Source organism: Nomascus leucogenys, chromosome 18 (genome assembly GCF_006542625.1).
Source record: "Nomascus leucogenys isolate Asia chromosome 18, Asia_NLE_v1, whole genome shotgun sequence".
Taxonomy (NCBI): Eukaryota; Metazoa; Chordata; class Mammalia; order Primates; family Hylobatidae; genus Nomascus; species Nomascus leucogenys.
Window position 1 is genome coordinate 25,038,810 of NC_044398.1, and position 16,501 is coordinate 25,055,310.

The following is a 16,501-nucleotide window of genomic DNA, read 5'->3' on the forward strand; positions in this document are numbered from 1 at the left end:
TTTCTGATGAGTTTTGCCTAAATTTAGAAAATAACAATTTAAAATCATTAACAAAAAGAAGAACATCGCTGTTAAATTTACCAATGTTTCTTCCAACACAGATGGCCAGCCATATGAAAAATGTCTCATATTTTTAGCCCTTTTGCATTGATGAAAACAATATTTTGTTTCACGATCAGTTGTAGTCAGTTTTATTTTTATTTTCCAGTAATTTCTTTAAGTGATTCCACTTTAATTCTGCTTAAGTTATTACCACCCAGATATTGACAGGTGAGGCTGTCAGACTTCTCAAAGACGAATCTGTTATGAATTGTGAATTTGTTGTGTCAGTGACTACATTCGGTTTCTGTGACCATTGTGGTCAGGTAGACTCCCTACCCAACCCCACTTCCTGTTTTGTGGGGAAGGGGTTTTCTGTAGGCTCTTAATGCTTTATTTTTAGTAGCAGCCAGTTGGGCTAAATACTCCTGACAGTTTCTACCTTCAGAGCTATTGGGTATTTCCAACCCTCATTCTGCCCTGATCTATCAGGATGCCTTGTATCAGCTTTCCTTTGGCTAAGATAAATGTCAAATTTCCCCCAGTTATTAAGGTTGGAAGTCCTTGAACCAGCCCAGGTTGGAAATGGAGCAGGTCAAAACTCCTACGTTGATCAGTAGTGGGATTGTGCCCTTGAATAGCCACTTTACTCCAGCCTGGGCAACACAGCAGGATGCCACCTCTTTTAAAAAAAGATTCAAAGTCCTTAAATATTATCTTTTTTTGGCCTACTTCTGACATTCATATATAAACATGAACAGTAGGCCATTAGCTGAAAGATACTGCTAATTCTAAAGTTTTTTCATTCCAACATGGTAAAACTGGCTTTTTTTATTCAAGAAATATTCTTGTTCTGTGTCAGGCACTGTACCAGACACCAGGATACCACAGTGAATCTGGCAGGCAGAGTTCTTAACCTCATATGGCTTACTACATGGAAATAAAGGAAATAAGAGGAGACAAATGCTAAGCTGCAGATTTCACAATTGATTATTTAATTACAGTTGTGATAAATACTACCTCGTGGAGGAATAGGAAACTGTAAGCATCTGTAATAAATAAGCCTGTGTAATAGCCACATCATTTATAATCACCTAATTTCTAATCTGTTACAATGGATTGTTAAATCCGGTTCTATCGACATTTGTATGTATTTATACCATACTTATTTCCTTTGCTATATTGTTTCTTAGGGTATTCGTTTGCTGCGAATCTTTCACAAAGGTAATGTTAGGTTGGTGCAAAAGTAGTTGTGGTTTTTGCCATTGAAAGTAATTATAAAAACAGTAATTACTTTTGCACCAACCTATTTCATAAGGGTCTGTAGTGTTTTAAGGCCATGCAAATTCACAATTAAGATTAGTGTTCTGATCTTGATAAGTTTTCATAATCACTGGTGAAAGAACCAAAATGTAAGTGAAGTATATATATTATTATTTTCCTTTTTTTTCTATTTGACAGAAAATAGAGTGTGAGAGTGGGGTGGAAGACTGTGGCCGGTACCCTTCTGTGATTGAATTTGGTAAATATGAAATCCAAACCTGGTACTCCTCGCCTTACCCACAGGAATATGCAAGGTAATGGAATAAGTCTGGCAGGTGTATAACTTGAATGTTGCATATGTGAGAAAAGAAAATTCTTGATTCTAAAGCAGGAATTAGGGATGATTTTAGGAAACAAATTTTGATAGTCAATGCCAAGTGCTTCCCAAACTATTGCTTTTGCCAGCACCTTTTTATAGTATTCCTTGTTCTCAGTAAATTCCTTATGCTCCTTAGTGACACGGGCATTATAAATTTTGCCATTTAGCTTCTAGATTGTGCTTTCTTTCCTTGGTTAATTGGGGAAATGTTGGCTTTGTATGAAACCAAATTAAAAAAAAAGAAATTTGCCATGGTGAATTATTGGGTAGACTTTCTTCTCCAGTTGCCTTTTATATTTTTTAATTAGGCCTGTTAGTTTTATCTCTGATTTCTGGCATTTTGTTTTCAAGTTTTTAATAGAAATTTAGCAAAAGAAGGAAAAATGGGAGAAAGTAGGTGGGAACGGGTAGTCTTAAGAGACCCTTCCCCAAATCTTTACTTTTAGAACCATTTGTGACTTCGAAGAGAAGGCCAGGCCCAGTGGCTCACGCGTGTAATCCCATCACTTTGGGAGGCCAAGGTGGGTGGATCACCTGAGGTGTTAGGCCTGCGAGACCCACCTGGCCAACATGGCAAAACCCCATCTCTACTAAAAATACAAAAATTAGCCAGGTGTGATAGGACATGCCTGTAGTCCCAGCTACTCGGGAGGCTGAGGCAGGAGAATCACTGGAACCCAGGAGGTGGAGGTTGCAGTGAGCCGAGATCACACTGCTGCACTCCAGCTCGGGTGACAGAGCGAGATCCCATCTCAAAAAATAAAAAATAAAAAGGCGAAAATAATGATAGCCGAGTTTTTGTTTGTCTTGAACTCAAGATTAGCCTGTGAACGAATATATCCCAAAATGGGTACATTGAGAATAGATTTCTTCCATGAAGTATGTCAGGGTACACTTTACTAGTATCTTCAAAAATGTTTTAGTCTGCAAAGTTTTCAGTATTTATAAACTTGATTTTCTTATAGAATAGATCTTATTTTTTTTCATTAGCATGTGAGTGTCTGGCCAATCACGTAACTGGAGAAAATGCTAAGTGTTTTCTAAAAGTTAAGTGACAAAAGTAAGAGTCAATAATTTTGGTTTCTCCTCCTAGCTTGTACCATTTGGTTGTGTGTTCTTGAACAATTTTTTTAAATGACTATGAGCTTTAATTTGCGTAGGTAATCATAAGCCATGTTCTCTGAAAGATTTGAATAAAATTTGTACATAAGTGCAAGATTTGAAAGTAGTCTCATCCGTGTCTGCCTCTCTCTCGAAAACCTTTTTCCCCATTCTTATACTCCAAAGACCTTGCAAGTGCTTCTAAACATTTTCTTATAAATACCAGCCATGTTCATTAAGATATGGAAATAAAAAGTGTTCTAATTTTTAAGGTGGAGAAAAAGTCAGCAGGGAAGAGAAGTATTTGTCTTTTACTCAAAGTAACAGTGGAATTGGTAGAAAACAAATTAGATCTTTTGATTTTCAGCCCTGCTATTTACTGCATTTAGACCATATATAAATCTCTGATAATAACTTTAAAGTTACCTCTTCCAGAAGTGGAAATGGTAACAACTAAGTTCGAGGACTTTTCAGCCTCATATATACGCAGATTATTTAAAATAATAAATTCATTTCTGAGTAAGATATTATAGCTATACCACTAACCATATATAATTGGAAATAAGATAGTAAATGTGAATTTTGAAAAATATGCTTGGTCCCTTGACAGGTTAGTATCCTTATTAAGTTGATTTTTAGGGTGGTGGTTCCACATCTGTAAAGCTTTCTTTATATAGGATATTTTTAAGGAAACAAATTCTTTGTTCACAAAGTAAAGGGAGCACATATTATGGATTATATTAAAAAATAATGTAAGGTTGTTTTTACATTCTCTCTTTACTATTGGCTTGCTTGCTTTCTTTTCTTTCTTTCTTTCTTTCTTTCTTTCTTTCTTTCTTTCTTTCTTTCTTTCTCTTTCCTTTCTTCCTTTCTTTCCTTTCTTTCTTTTTTTGATGGTGTCTCACTCTTTTTTTGACGGTGTCAGGCTGGAGTGCAGTGGTGCAATCTCGATTCGCTGCAACCTCCACCTCATGGGCTTAAGCGATTTTCCTGCCTCAGCCTCCCAAATACCTGGGACCACAGGCATGTGCCACCATGCCCAGCTAATTTTTGTATTTTTAGTAGAGATGAGGTTTCACCATGTCGGCCAGGCTGGTCTCAAACTCCTGATCTCAGGTGATCTGCCTGCCTTGGCCTCCCAAAGTGCTGGGATTACAGGCGTGAGCCACTGCACCCAGCCTCCAATGTTATTATACAGCCTTTTTATGATGTAGAGAAAGTTGAACAATATTTAATTTCCCCCCCCAACAGTGTAATCTATCTGATAGATTCTGTGATTTTTAAACTTTAACAGATTACCAAAGCTTTACCTGTGTGAATTCTGTCTTAAATATATGAAAAGTAAAAATATTTTGCTAAGACACTCCAAGAAGTGTGGATGGTTTCATCCTCCAGCAAATGAAATTTACCGAAGGAAAGACCTCTCAGTATTTGAGGTAAGCACGTGTAAATAAAAAATTCAGCTTTCTGAAATGTAGTACTCCTAATTGTTGACTATGTGCTGATTTGTGTTTAGAAGGTGCAAAGTATATTTAATTTTGGCACTGAAATTCAGACTGCCCTTTAAAACATCTCCATGTTTTGGAATGTTTATCTAACCATATTAAGCAACCATTTAGACTGATGAAGAATCCCTACTTCATCACATTAACATTTTTGTCTTCCCCAAAATCCCTGTCTACACTAGATATATTCACCAGTGAATTTATGATCTCCTCAGCTCTTTATAAATTCCACTTTCTTTGGCAGGAGAAATGAGCTTTGTTCAGCAGCTCCAGCCAATGTCTGGCAGGTGCTCACTCTTCCAGGGAATTGAGCAGCTGTACGTATCTCCTCAATACACAACCACCTGTGTTTCCATCCACTTCTTGGCAGGGTGGATAATCCTTTTGGTGAGACCCTAGCAGATGTTGGGACTCCCTCCCATCTGGGTAGATGGCCACCCCTGAAGAACTCTGCTGTTCACAGGAACCCCTTGTGGCCATATGTCTGTCATTGTGGGTTTCTTGAAGACATTTTGTATTTCCAGAATTGATTTAGTAGCAGGCCTTGCCTCTATATAGTTGCATTGTTTAATTATGTATCTGTTGTCAGTTTCAGAGATTCAGTTAAGCTGAGTCAGTTTCACCTTGAGGGGACCATGCCTTTCTCCTAGGTTACTGTCTGTCTTCAGGGCTTTTCACATCTCTCCTTTATGCTCTTCCCTCCACTTGCACACTTCTGTTGTCTGCTGCATTTTCTCCTCTGTGACCCATCATGGTGTGCATTGGTGCTCATTCCTGGGTGCTCGAAACAAGCCTACCTTGTACAGCAAACTTGATGTCTTCTTTCTCTGGAATATAGTTTCACTTCTGGATTTTCTTTTTCTGAATTGTTCAGGCTGAAACGTATTATTCTGCCTTACAGTTCTCTTTATTTCTGGCCTGCGGTGTCTTGCCATCCTGTTAAATAAAGGGAAGGTTGTAGGTTTCTCACATGGGCCAGGCTCCTTCTCAGACAGGTTTGGGCCCACTAGTTTTTCCCCAAGACTGATCAGAGAACACAGGAAACTCCAGTTGTGTCTTATGATTTTTTTAAAGCTCTCTCTTTTCTATCAGGCTCTTTCAGCAAGCTTGGAGGAAGAAGGGTATTGTTGCTGGAAGATTAGCTGATATATTAGTTCTTACTAAAGGCTAGGCATAGGGTTTCTCAATCTGGGCACTATTGACATTTCAAGCTGGTTAGTTCTTTGTTGTAGGGGCTATGCTATACAGCATAGGATGTTTAGCATCATCTCTGGCCTCTGCTAATTGGATGCCAGTAGCACCACCACCCCCTCCAGTTGTACCAACCAAAAATGTCTCCAGACGTAGCCAGACATCCCCTGGGGGGCAGAATCACCCCCAGTAAGAACCAGTGGGCTAGAAGGAAGGCTGAATACATGTTGCCTGACCTTCCTGTTGATAAGCTATCCTGCCAGCCCCAGCCAGCTGAGGTGACAGAGCTGCTCACAGTTGAAGCTTAGCTAATGTCACAAGTTCAGCTTTCCTATTGGCTCCTTCCTTGATGCCTTAGATCTTTTCTTCCAACCAAAACATTGTTTCTCAAAGCTCAAAACACATTGTTGGCCTTAAGTAGTTATTTAATAAATCAGCATGAGTCAGCATTGGGATTGAAGCTCTCATAAATCCATGGAACGTCTTCTCAGGGGCAAGGGAATCAGTCTTGTTAGGATGGTAAGAATGGGCTGTTCTTTCAGGGCAGGTGCTTTTGGACCATCCAGAGATGAGAGGGGAGACATCAGAAGCATGTATGTAAAATTCACTTATACGAATAAGGAGTTGGATTTGATAAGTACCGAGGTCCCTATTCTAGAATCTGAGTTAATAGAGTATAACATTTGGGCAACTTTTCTCCTAGCAGTTTCCTACAAAACTTATAAAATAAAGGATGAATAATCACACATTACGATTTTCTGGCCTTCCCTTTCTTTGTTCCTCTTACACCATTCACAACTGATCAGAATTTTCTTCAGCACTGTCATCTATTTTTCTGGTTCACAGTTATGTATATCTCCATCTTTCCTTTTTGTAATATACTACCATTTCCAAAAGGGCCATACTCTCAAATACATGTAAACTTCCTTTAATTAAAGGGAGAATTGTATCCTCTGCGCCCATTGCCCATATTTGATTGTGTTGCTATGTATGGGACCTAGGTTTCATCCAAGGGAAATAGTTATATGAAATCTAAAAATAATTTGTGCAAGATGAGAACCTGTATGGTCCACAGGAGACCTGAGAATGGTCAAGTTCATTGTTTCAGAGCTCTGGTTAGCAAATATCATTTCCCTTAAGAAAAGTGCTAGGGAAATTCTTCTTGAATCTGCTGTGTTTTCTGTTTTCAAAGAGTAACTACATTTGATCAAAGAAATTGGCATCTGTGCCTAGCCTCCTGTCTATAGCCATCAGTATCACAGCTTGATTCTTTTATTTTGAAGAGAAGTAGACTGTAATCATAGTGCTTATTGTAGGTTGAAATTCATATCACTTTCTCTGTAAGTATTCCCAACATAGATATTTTATCTTTTCCAATTATATTTAAGATGATGCTTGGGATAAAACCAAAATGGAAACCTCTTTGCTAATCCACACTTCTGAGGAATCAGAATAATACAGTTCATTTATTTTAGTTTTATGTGAAACCCTTTTGAAACAACATAAAGTTTAACTTGAGAAGTATTTTGATCTGTTTATATTTCCTTAATACAGATTTATTTGGTTCAAATAAAGAGAGAGGACATGCCTGATCATTTTTAGCTCAGAATAAACTACAAGTAAAAATTAACTCCTTTACTAGTGGTTGGGCCCTTCTTTGGTAGCTTAAAGAGAAATTTTAACTACCTTAAATGTACCCTAATTTAAGAGAAAATGTGGAATTCTGATTTGCCAGTGACAGCTGTTTTCTGGTTAAAGCTGTACTTGCTTAATAGAGTGTTTTAATCTCTCAGTTTAGGATTTGGAAATAAAATGATGTACTTTCTGAAATACCATATAGAAGAAACAATTTTATATGGTGCAGTATTTTTATGTTAAATAATGTTGTCTGTTTCTTTTTGCTAGGTTGATGGGAATATGAGCAAAATTTATTGCCAAAACCTTTGCTTGTTAGCCAAGCTCTTCCTGGACCACAAAACGTTGTATTATGATGTCGAGCCATTCCTTTTTTATGTCCTTACAAAAAATGATGAAAAGGGCTGTCATCTGGTTGGATACTTCTCTAAGGTAAAACAAGAGCCAGCATGACCTTCATTTTCTTTTTCAAAATGTTTTTGGTAGAGCCCAATTCTTTGAACAGGGCTTTTTCATTACTATAATTTGAATAAGTGACATGTGTTTTTGAAAAGCTCAGGTTCTTGTTCAGAGCTCATTTTAAAAGATGAAAACAAAAAACATGGTGCCTAGTAAGTGTGTAAAGGACCTCAGCACTGTGTGCCACCTTGATGACATTCTAATTGCTGCCTTGTGGACCACTTAGCATCTTTGATTTTCTCAGTGTTTAGCTTATTTCCGTTTTCCCTTTAAGTGATGTCAACATGAAGGTTTCAGTTTAGTGTAGCATTTAAGAGAGAATTCTCCTTTCTCCTTGTTGCCTTCCCTCTGTGGTCAACAGTATCTCAGTGAGTTAGGATGCTGGCATTTGGACAGTCACGCTGATAAAATGACTGTTTTTACACTTTTGTCTCCTAGTCCCTGTGCTATGGTTTTAAGTTCTAAAGCAATCTCACCTTTAGAAAGCCTAAGTATCAGCCGGGCTCAGTGGCTTACGCCTGTAATCCCCAGGACTTTGGGAGGCCTGGGTGGGCGGATCATGAGGTCAAGAGATAGAGACCATCCTGGCCAACATGGTGAAACCCCGTCTCTACTAAAAATGCAAGAAATTAGCTGGGCCTGGTGGTGCACACCTGTAATCCCAGCTACTTGGGAGGCTGAGGCAGGAGAATCACTTGAACCCGGGAGGCGGAGGTTGCAGTGAGCCGAGATCACGCCACTGCACTCCAGCCTGGCGACAGAGCGAGACTCCATCTCAAAAACAAAACAAAACAAGAACAAAGAAAGCCTAAGTATCTCTGGCTGTTTGAGTGGGGAAAACAATCAACATATTGAGGGGATATAGCTTGTCCTCTTCACTGGTTCAGAGCAGTTCATCACATTCTTCTGCTCAAAGGCTTCTAAGAAACAATAACTGGCCGGGCGCGGTGGCTCACGCCTGTAATCCCAGCACTTTGGGAGGCCGAGGCGGGCAGATCACAAGGTCAGGAGATCGAGACCATCCTGGCTAACGTGGTGAAACCCCGTCTCTACTAAAAAAAATAGAAAAAATTAGCCAGGCGTAGTGGCGGGCGCCTGTAGTCCCAGCTACTGGGGAGGCTGAGGCAGGAGAATGGCGTGAACCCGGGAGGCGGAGCTTGCAGTGAGCAGATATCACGCCACTGCACTCCAGCCTGGGCGACAGAGCAAGACACCGTCTCAAAAAAAAAAAAAAAAAAAAAAAAAAGAATAACTCCTTTGCAATAAAGGAAAACTGAGTTTGGAGATGTTTACCAGGTAAAGACCTTAACTATTCTGAGGCACTAGGAAATAGTTAAATGTACCAGGATGGTACATAAATAGAGACAATAATTATGAGACTTTTAGGTAGAAGGTCCAAACTCTATCTCTTATTTATTTTATGATATATTTTTTATATTAGATGATACATGAATTTTAATGAATCTGCTCTTGCACAATGTAAATGGGATGCTTTATAGAAGTGCCATTTTAATGAAGTTTCAAAAGATAGAATATATGTGAAGGTACTTGCAAACTATAGCTATCCTAAATTTAAGAATCAACCCAAAGATCATAAACAAAAATAAGTAACAGCATTCATGGAAAACTGTCTTAGTGTTTTAATCCACATATTTGGTAAAGCTTTAAAATGAAAAAGAAGAAAGTTAATTTGCACATTACAAATTCAAAAGATGATAGAGAATTAACACTGAATAAAACAATAAATAGGAAATCTATATGATTAATAAATAAAACACGTTGCCTTTTATTTGGTTTGTCAAGATCATTCTTCTCCAGAAACTTAAAAAGAATAGTGGTTGCATCCTTGCTGTTAGAAAATGGTGTTTCTTTCATTGTCTGTGGATTTAAACATAGGCTTAATGGTGCCCACCTTCCTCATGCTGCACTGACCATCCCACTCCTGGGTCTTGTGTTGGCTGCTGAGTAGCAGCCATGTGTAGAGTTGGTGGTGATTCTTGAGGTTTGAATTTCTGCCTCTCTTCCTGCCAGAGTACCCAACATTTTACTCAGAACTAGCTCAACTTTTCTCATTTTGTCACAGTTTCTTCTATAGCATGGCAGCAGCTGCTGTTATTTCCTACTATTCTGGAATACTAATATGCCTTGGCAGTATAGTGAGACAAAAATTAATCTAAAAAATAAGCATGTTAAAAAATTAGATGAGGCCGGGTGCGGTGGCTTGCGCCTGTAATCCCAGCACTTTGGGAGGCCGAGGCAGGCGGATCACGAGATCAAGAGATCGAGAGACCATCCTGGCCAACATGGTGAAACCCCGTCTCTACTAAGAATACAAAAATTAGTTGGGCATTGTGGCGCCCTGTAATCCCAGCTACTCTGGAGGCCGAGACAGGAGAATCCCTTGAACCTGGGTGGCGGAGGTTGCAGTGAGCTGAGATTGCACCACTGCACTCCAGCCTGGCAACAGAGCAAGACTCCATCTCAAAAAAAAAAAAAGACTAGATGAAACTAAACCATATTCTCATGTGTCAGCTGGAATCTAGAGGACTCTGGCCCTTTGGGGCTATTCTTGAACCAAATTCTAAAGGTTATTAGAACGACAGTTCAAGGATAGCCAGAGAAGGGCTGGAATGACCTAGAAAGGTTCAGTGCAAATTGTTACATGCATATGACTTTCCAAGCACATAATAGATGGCTGTAAACAGAAAGGAAAGAAGGATTAGTTTTATTCATAGCTTAGAATTTAGCTGTAGTAACATGTTAAGTTGCACAGCGGGGGAAGAAGGATCACTACTATATTGGATCTCAAAAAACTCCAGAAGGTGGAAATGGTTCTGGACAAAGAAAGGAATGCATCAAGGATGAATTCTCTTAACCCAGAGTACATTTCTTTTTAGAGAGAGTGACCCATTTGTCTAACTTTGCAAAATAGACGAACTACTTGAACCTTCGCCATTGATGTGCACATCCAGTGAGGGACAATTCATCTTCTTAGAAAAACTGATGCACATTGCTTCCTCCTCATTTTTTAGAGGCTCCATAGTCAACTACAAATGTGCAAAAGTTGGGAGTACATCTTTTTCACAAAGAAATCTTCAATTCTGCCCTGTAGGGTTTTTTCCACAACCATCTCCTGTGATCTTTCAAATTGGTTCATTAAAGATCTGGGTGTTCTGAAGTAATTCTTTGGTGTGGTCGGTACCATTTGTGGTCAGTCTTATTTGTGGTTTATATTTGGCCAGAGCATCCATGACCTCAAAAGCCTTTTCCAGATCTCTGTGTAGGTTTTGGCAACTTTTGTGTACTCTGAATAAAAAAATGCTGCCCTGATACCACATCCCATGAAAGTTGCAAATTCTTCTTTAACTGTAAGAGCTGTTTCTTACCATGTTCTACCCGATCTTCCTCCTGGTTTCAAACTGTTGGTAATATTTTGGTCTAACCTTTGTTTGGAGGCTTTAGGGTTTCTTGTTGTTGTCTTTTTGTTTCTTTTTATTTTGTTTTCCTGGTTTGAAATGCAGATTATTTCTCTAGCTTTTTACATTGACTTTTTATTCATAGGAGAAATATGTGTGTGCACATCTACCCACACAGATACTGTTTTAGTTTCACTGGGGCATTTGCCCAAAGGCAGAAGACAGATTGCTGTTGCAGAGTTGTAGATTATTATTATATTTAGCAAGATAGCCAGCTAAATCCTAACTTACTCCGCTGGGTGACTCCCTGGGATGTTATTTTCTCTATCTCTGAAGTTATTTGAGCAAGGAAGGCATTTCTTTTATACAGTCTGTATTCTGTTTTATTTGGTTCATATATTTCCTTGAATTCTTTATGCATATTTTATGGCACTGACTTTCAAGAATAAAGATGTCGTTGAGAGGCATGCCAGAGTCGATGGTTTGTTGCTAGTTGATAGTTTGATTGATTAATATAGTAGGATTTTTCTGCTTGATCCTGACCTAACCCATTGGCTTTCTTTAGTGGACAGTTTTACAAGGACAGTGGCAGGTGCAGGGAATTGCCCACTTCAGCAGCGCTGTGACATACTTGATCTGTTTCTTCTTCCCTCAGGAAAAGCTTTGCCAGCAGAAGTATAATGTCTCCTGCATAATGATCATGCCCCAGCACCAAAGGCAAGGATTTGGACGGTTTCTCATTGATTTCAGTAAGTGAAGTACTTTATTTACTTTCATGATCCAGGAAGCTGATGGCTGTTACAGGAAACAGTAACCTATAAAACTTTATTTAACCTGCATTGTTGTTTTTATCAATAGATAATGGGTTTTCTGTTTATATTTACATAGGTTAGAACATCATCCTCAAGTGAAAAATGTACTGCTGCTCAGTGATTGTACTCTAGGAAATTGAGACTAGATCTCTCGGCAGCAGGCCTCATGCACAAAGCCATTACCCTGAATGAACCGACAGAATTACATTCCATTTTGTGGTGCTCATGCTCATTAGCACCAAAAGAGGCAATTATTCGTGATTAAAGCTAAAGAAAGTATTATTTGAAAGGATTTTCAGCTCTCTAAAATTTTGCCTATAATCTTGTACAGTACAAAGCAGAAAAGGTATATTTCCATTTAGAAAAATAATTTTCTAGGCAGCTTATCCTAGGCCTTGCTAGTAGAAATAACTCTTACCTTATTTTGTTAATTTCCCTTTTCTATTATGGAAATTAATACAGTGTTTGTATCTAGAGGTTTCCCAAGAAATATTTATCTTATATGCACTCATATCTTCTGAGCCTTCTCAGTTAAAACCGGCATAATATATAAAAGTATGCATATGGATAATGTTTTTAAAAATGGTAGTTTTTTTTTTCTCCTTGTTTATATTATACTGGATGTGTAAATGTTGTGTTAGGGGTACGTTTGGAGAATTGAATCAAAATATCTAGATAACATGATGACCAGATATCCCATGATAATAGTCATTTCTGGTCATGTAAAAATCTGTCACTGGCTGGGCGTGGTGGCTTATGCCTGTAATCCCAGCACTTTGGGAGTCCAGGGCAGGTGGGTCACAAGATCAAGAGATCTAGACCATCCTGGCCAACAAGGTGAACCCCATCTCTACTAAAAAATACAAAAATTAGCTGGATGTGTTGGCACATGCCTGTACTCCCAGCTACTAGAGAGGCTGAGGCAGGACAATCACTTCAACCTGAGAGGTGGAGGTTGCAGTGAGCCGAGATGGTGCCACTCGCCTGGGCGACAGAGTGAGAGACTCTGTCGCAAAAAAAAAAAAAAAAAAAAAAAAAAAAAAAAATCTGTCACTAGGAACCAGGTGCTTCTTGATTACCAGATTGCAGTTTGTCTGGTTATTAACTGAAAGGAGGAAAATTTAGGACTTTGCACAATCTTCATCAGCTACATCAGATGCAAAAACCACAATGTAAATGTGCTCACAGAAAACCATAAAGAAATATAGTGAATCTAAATCTATATTGTTGGGTATTAAAAGATTAAGTTCTGATTAAAGTGTAAAATAACTGAATAGCAGTTTTGGACTGATTTATATGATTTATTGACATTGAAGAATGTGATTCTTTTAAAAGAAGAATTTTGATTTTTTTTTCTCTTTTTAGATAATACTTTTAGTTATTAATTAATTACCCTAGTCTTATCTATACTTTCCTGACCTAGTTATCCATGAAACCAGTAATCCCAAGGAGGGCCATCTTACCAAATGCAGTGTACCATTTTTATTTTTATAGAGTCCTAGCTGTAATCATTTCTGAGGGCAAAACCATTTATCTTGTTCTCTAGTTTTGTGTGGCTACCATTCATAAGTAGTTCATAAATATAGTTTCTGGTATGCATAGCAGCCATTCAAGCCTTAAATTTTTGGTCATATCTGTATGCCTACAGAATAAGGCGCAGACTCCTTAGCTCAATATTTAACGTCTTCCAACATCTGGTTCCAGCCTGTCCTTTAGGCTTTTTCATCTACTAATCTCCTTTTTCTCAAATAGTCTGAGCATGGTCCTATACCTCTATTTTTTGTCTATGCAGTCCCTTCCTTGAAATGATCACCTCCTCCTTTCCCAGACTCTGTCTGTTCAAAATCCTGTCCATTGTTAAGAGCCAGCTCAAGAATCTGTGCTTTTTGATCCCACCTCCTGGAATTTTATCTCATACCTTTATTTTATCTTATACAGTATTCTATATGGTATCACACTTACACTCTGTTCACCGTTTTGTGATAATTATTGATGGAGGTGTCATACTTCCAACTTCTCTGTATCCAATAGGACAGTTGCCTTTATAATAATATGTATTAGATGATATAAGTTAAATTTTATTGATATAAACTAAATTGCCAAATTGATATGGTTGCTGTCCATAATCATTGTCTACCTAAAATTAAAAAGGAACTGGTACTTACTAGGTAAAAGTTCAAGCTCTAAATTCAGTAGCATCTTATTTGTACAGCATGATCTGGCACTAAGGCCTTCTACATAAGAGAATAGTCTGGGTAGCAAATACATTATCTTCAAATGCTATGTCTGTTTTTTAACCATTTTAGTGAAAACTGTTACTAGAATCTACCTTGTATTTTTAAACTACAGAACACATTGAAACCTTTTCTCGGTGGCTCAGGGCCACCATGATGAATGCTGTCCACCAGGATGTGACCAGGCAAAGCAGTGCTGAGGGTGTGGCTTTTTATTTTCTCTTTCCTGTACACCTAGCATTGCCCCTACTGGAGTGGGTTAAGAAGTGCAGTGAAAGATTTGAATCAAGTTGAAAAGAGATTGGTGTTATTCCCTCAGAGAAGGGGAAACTAGGGTAAGAATTTTATAGCACTCAAAGAAAATGGGAACTGGTGTAAACCCAATAGAAATTCAATTTAAAACCAAAAGAATTTCTTGGCTATAAAAGTTTTAAGGAAGATAGAGTAGGCTGCTGAAGAAATTAATAGCACCTTCTCTTGGAAGTTACTTAAAGTAATAGTAGATAAATGTCTTTCCAGAATGATTGAAATCCAGCCTTTGAAGGTAGGGATGAGTCACATGACCTCTCATGATCATTTTTGATCTCATAATTTGGAGCCCAGCATAGAAAGCTAACTAGGGTTACAGGTTTTCTAAAATCTGCCCTGGTTTTTTAAAGGACTTTTTAATGGTTAAATTTATTTTATTTCTATTTTGTACATGAGCCTGGGGTCTTTTGGTCAGGGATGTATTTTCATTAAGTCAAATGAGGTTGTAAATCAGGTAGATCTTTATAATTGCCAGTTTAGTAAGCTGAAACACGATACGAGCAGGGAGAAAGATATAGCTGCCCAGTTGCACACTTGATCACAGACATGGGTGGAATGTAACGCATTGTGTGTATATACACGCTCCTAGTCTTACCATGGGGCTATGGGCTGATAAACCCATGATAAAGTGAAAATGTCATAAATTAAAAATACATTTAATACACCTAATCTACCAACCATCATAGCTTAGCCTGGACTTTAAATGTGCTCAGAACACTTACATTACCCTACAGTTGGGCAGAATCATCCAACACAAAGCCAATTTTATAATAAAGTGTTGAATATCTCATGTAAGAGTGTTGTACCACATATCGCTAGCCCAGGAAACGATCAAGTGTGGTTTTTACTGTTCATACCATAGTAAAGTTGAACTATTGTAAGCCAGGGACTGTCTGTATAAAGAACTGCAAATGCAGGGCTTTGAACACTGTTCTTCAGGGCAGCAGAGTGAGGTGGAATGGTCATCCATGGGACCATGTGCTGCTTGCAGAATAAGTCATTTGTATGTCACTTCCTAGACCAGCTTCTCTGGGATTTGTCAGAGCAAGGCTCCCCAGGAGGCCATTTGCAGAGTTTGGCCAGAGTGACTAAAGGGCACCAACTCCCAATTTGCTCATAAACTCCCTAGTGGGTTTTATGACTCTTTGCCCACAATTGGAATGGGTGGAGGAGAGAGTGACTATCATGGATTGGTTGAGAACACATTCCTTCCTCTTGGATTCTAGGATTCCCTCTCTTTCTCAATCAGAAAATTTGAAAGTCTTCCCCCATCTCTGTCTATAAAGTCTTTCTATCTCTCTCCCCCTCCATCCCCACCAGACATCTCAGAACTTCAGAGAACTCCCTTGCCCACAAAACATTTGCAGTTCCTACTTCGGATCTTCACACCGTCAAGGCAAGGAGCACTTCTTCTCCCAGCCACTGCTGAGCACTGGGGGCCCAGAGTGCTCCCTCCCAAGCCCTGGACTGCTTCTGCTGCTGGGGCTGCCCAGCAATGCCTTATCCATCTCACTATTTTTTTCTTTAATTTTGAAATAATTTCAGACTTAGAGAAAAGCTCTAAGAATAATACCAAAATTTCCCGTACATTGTTGCACATGTTCACATTTTATCACATCTGTTTTCTGCTCTATTATTCTCAATCTCTCCCTTTGTTTCTCTTCTCTCTCATATTTTCTTTTCAGAATCATTTGAGAGTTGGTTGAAGATGTGTTGTACCTTTACCCCTAAATATTGCAGATTTTCTACAAAGATGCTCTCATATATAGTCACAATACAAATTACTAAAATCAAGATATTAAAGTAATCTATGCACATTGTTCAAATTTTAAATTTTGCCAGATTATACTGATGTTCTTTCTAGAGGAAAAAAAAAAAATCTACTCCAGGATCACATGGAGTATGTAGTTATGTCCCTGGAACCTCCTTTAATCTGGAATAGTACCTGCTTTTTTTTTTTTTTTTTTGCTTTGCCTTGTGTTTTCCATGATTTTGACAGTTTTGAAGCATACAGGCCATTTATTTTGTACGATGTTTCCTCACGATTAGATTTAGGCTGTACATTTTTTGGCAGGAATACCATAGAAGTGACCATATGTCCTTCCCAGTGCATTTCATCAGGATCATATGATAATACATTTGTCTCATCACTGGGTTA

At 38.4% G+C, this 16,501-nt stretch overlaps 1 protein-coding gene across 3 annotated transcripts in view; it reads left to right on the plus strand.

Moving 5' to 3' along the window:
* The window catches only part of KAT6B (lysine acetyltransferase 6B), a 207,006-nt gene that overhangs the window by 151,460 nt on the left and 39,045 nt on the right, over positions 1-16,501 (plus strand). For all 3 annotated transcript variants that reach the window (XM_030797859.1, XM_030797858.1, XM_030797860.1), the window contains exons 10-13: positions 1,501-1,616; positions 4,077-4,218; positions 7,384-7,545; positions 11,644-11,737. In XM_030797859.1, coding sequence (XP_030653719.1) covers positions 1,501-1,616; positions 4,077-4,218; positions 7,384-7,545; positions 11,644-11,737 — 514 coding nt within the window. The remainder of the gene's footprint in view (positions 1-1,500; positions 1,617-4,076; positions 4,219-7,383; positions 7,546-11,643; positions 11,738-16,501) is intronic.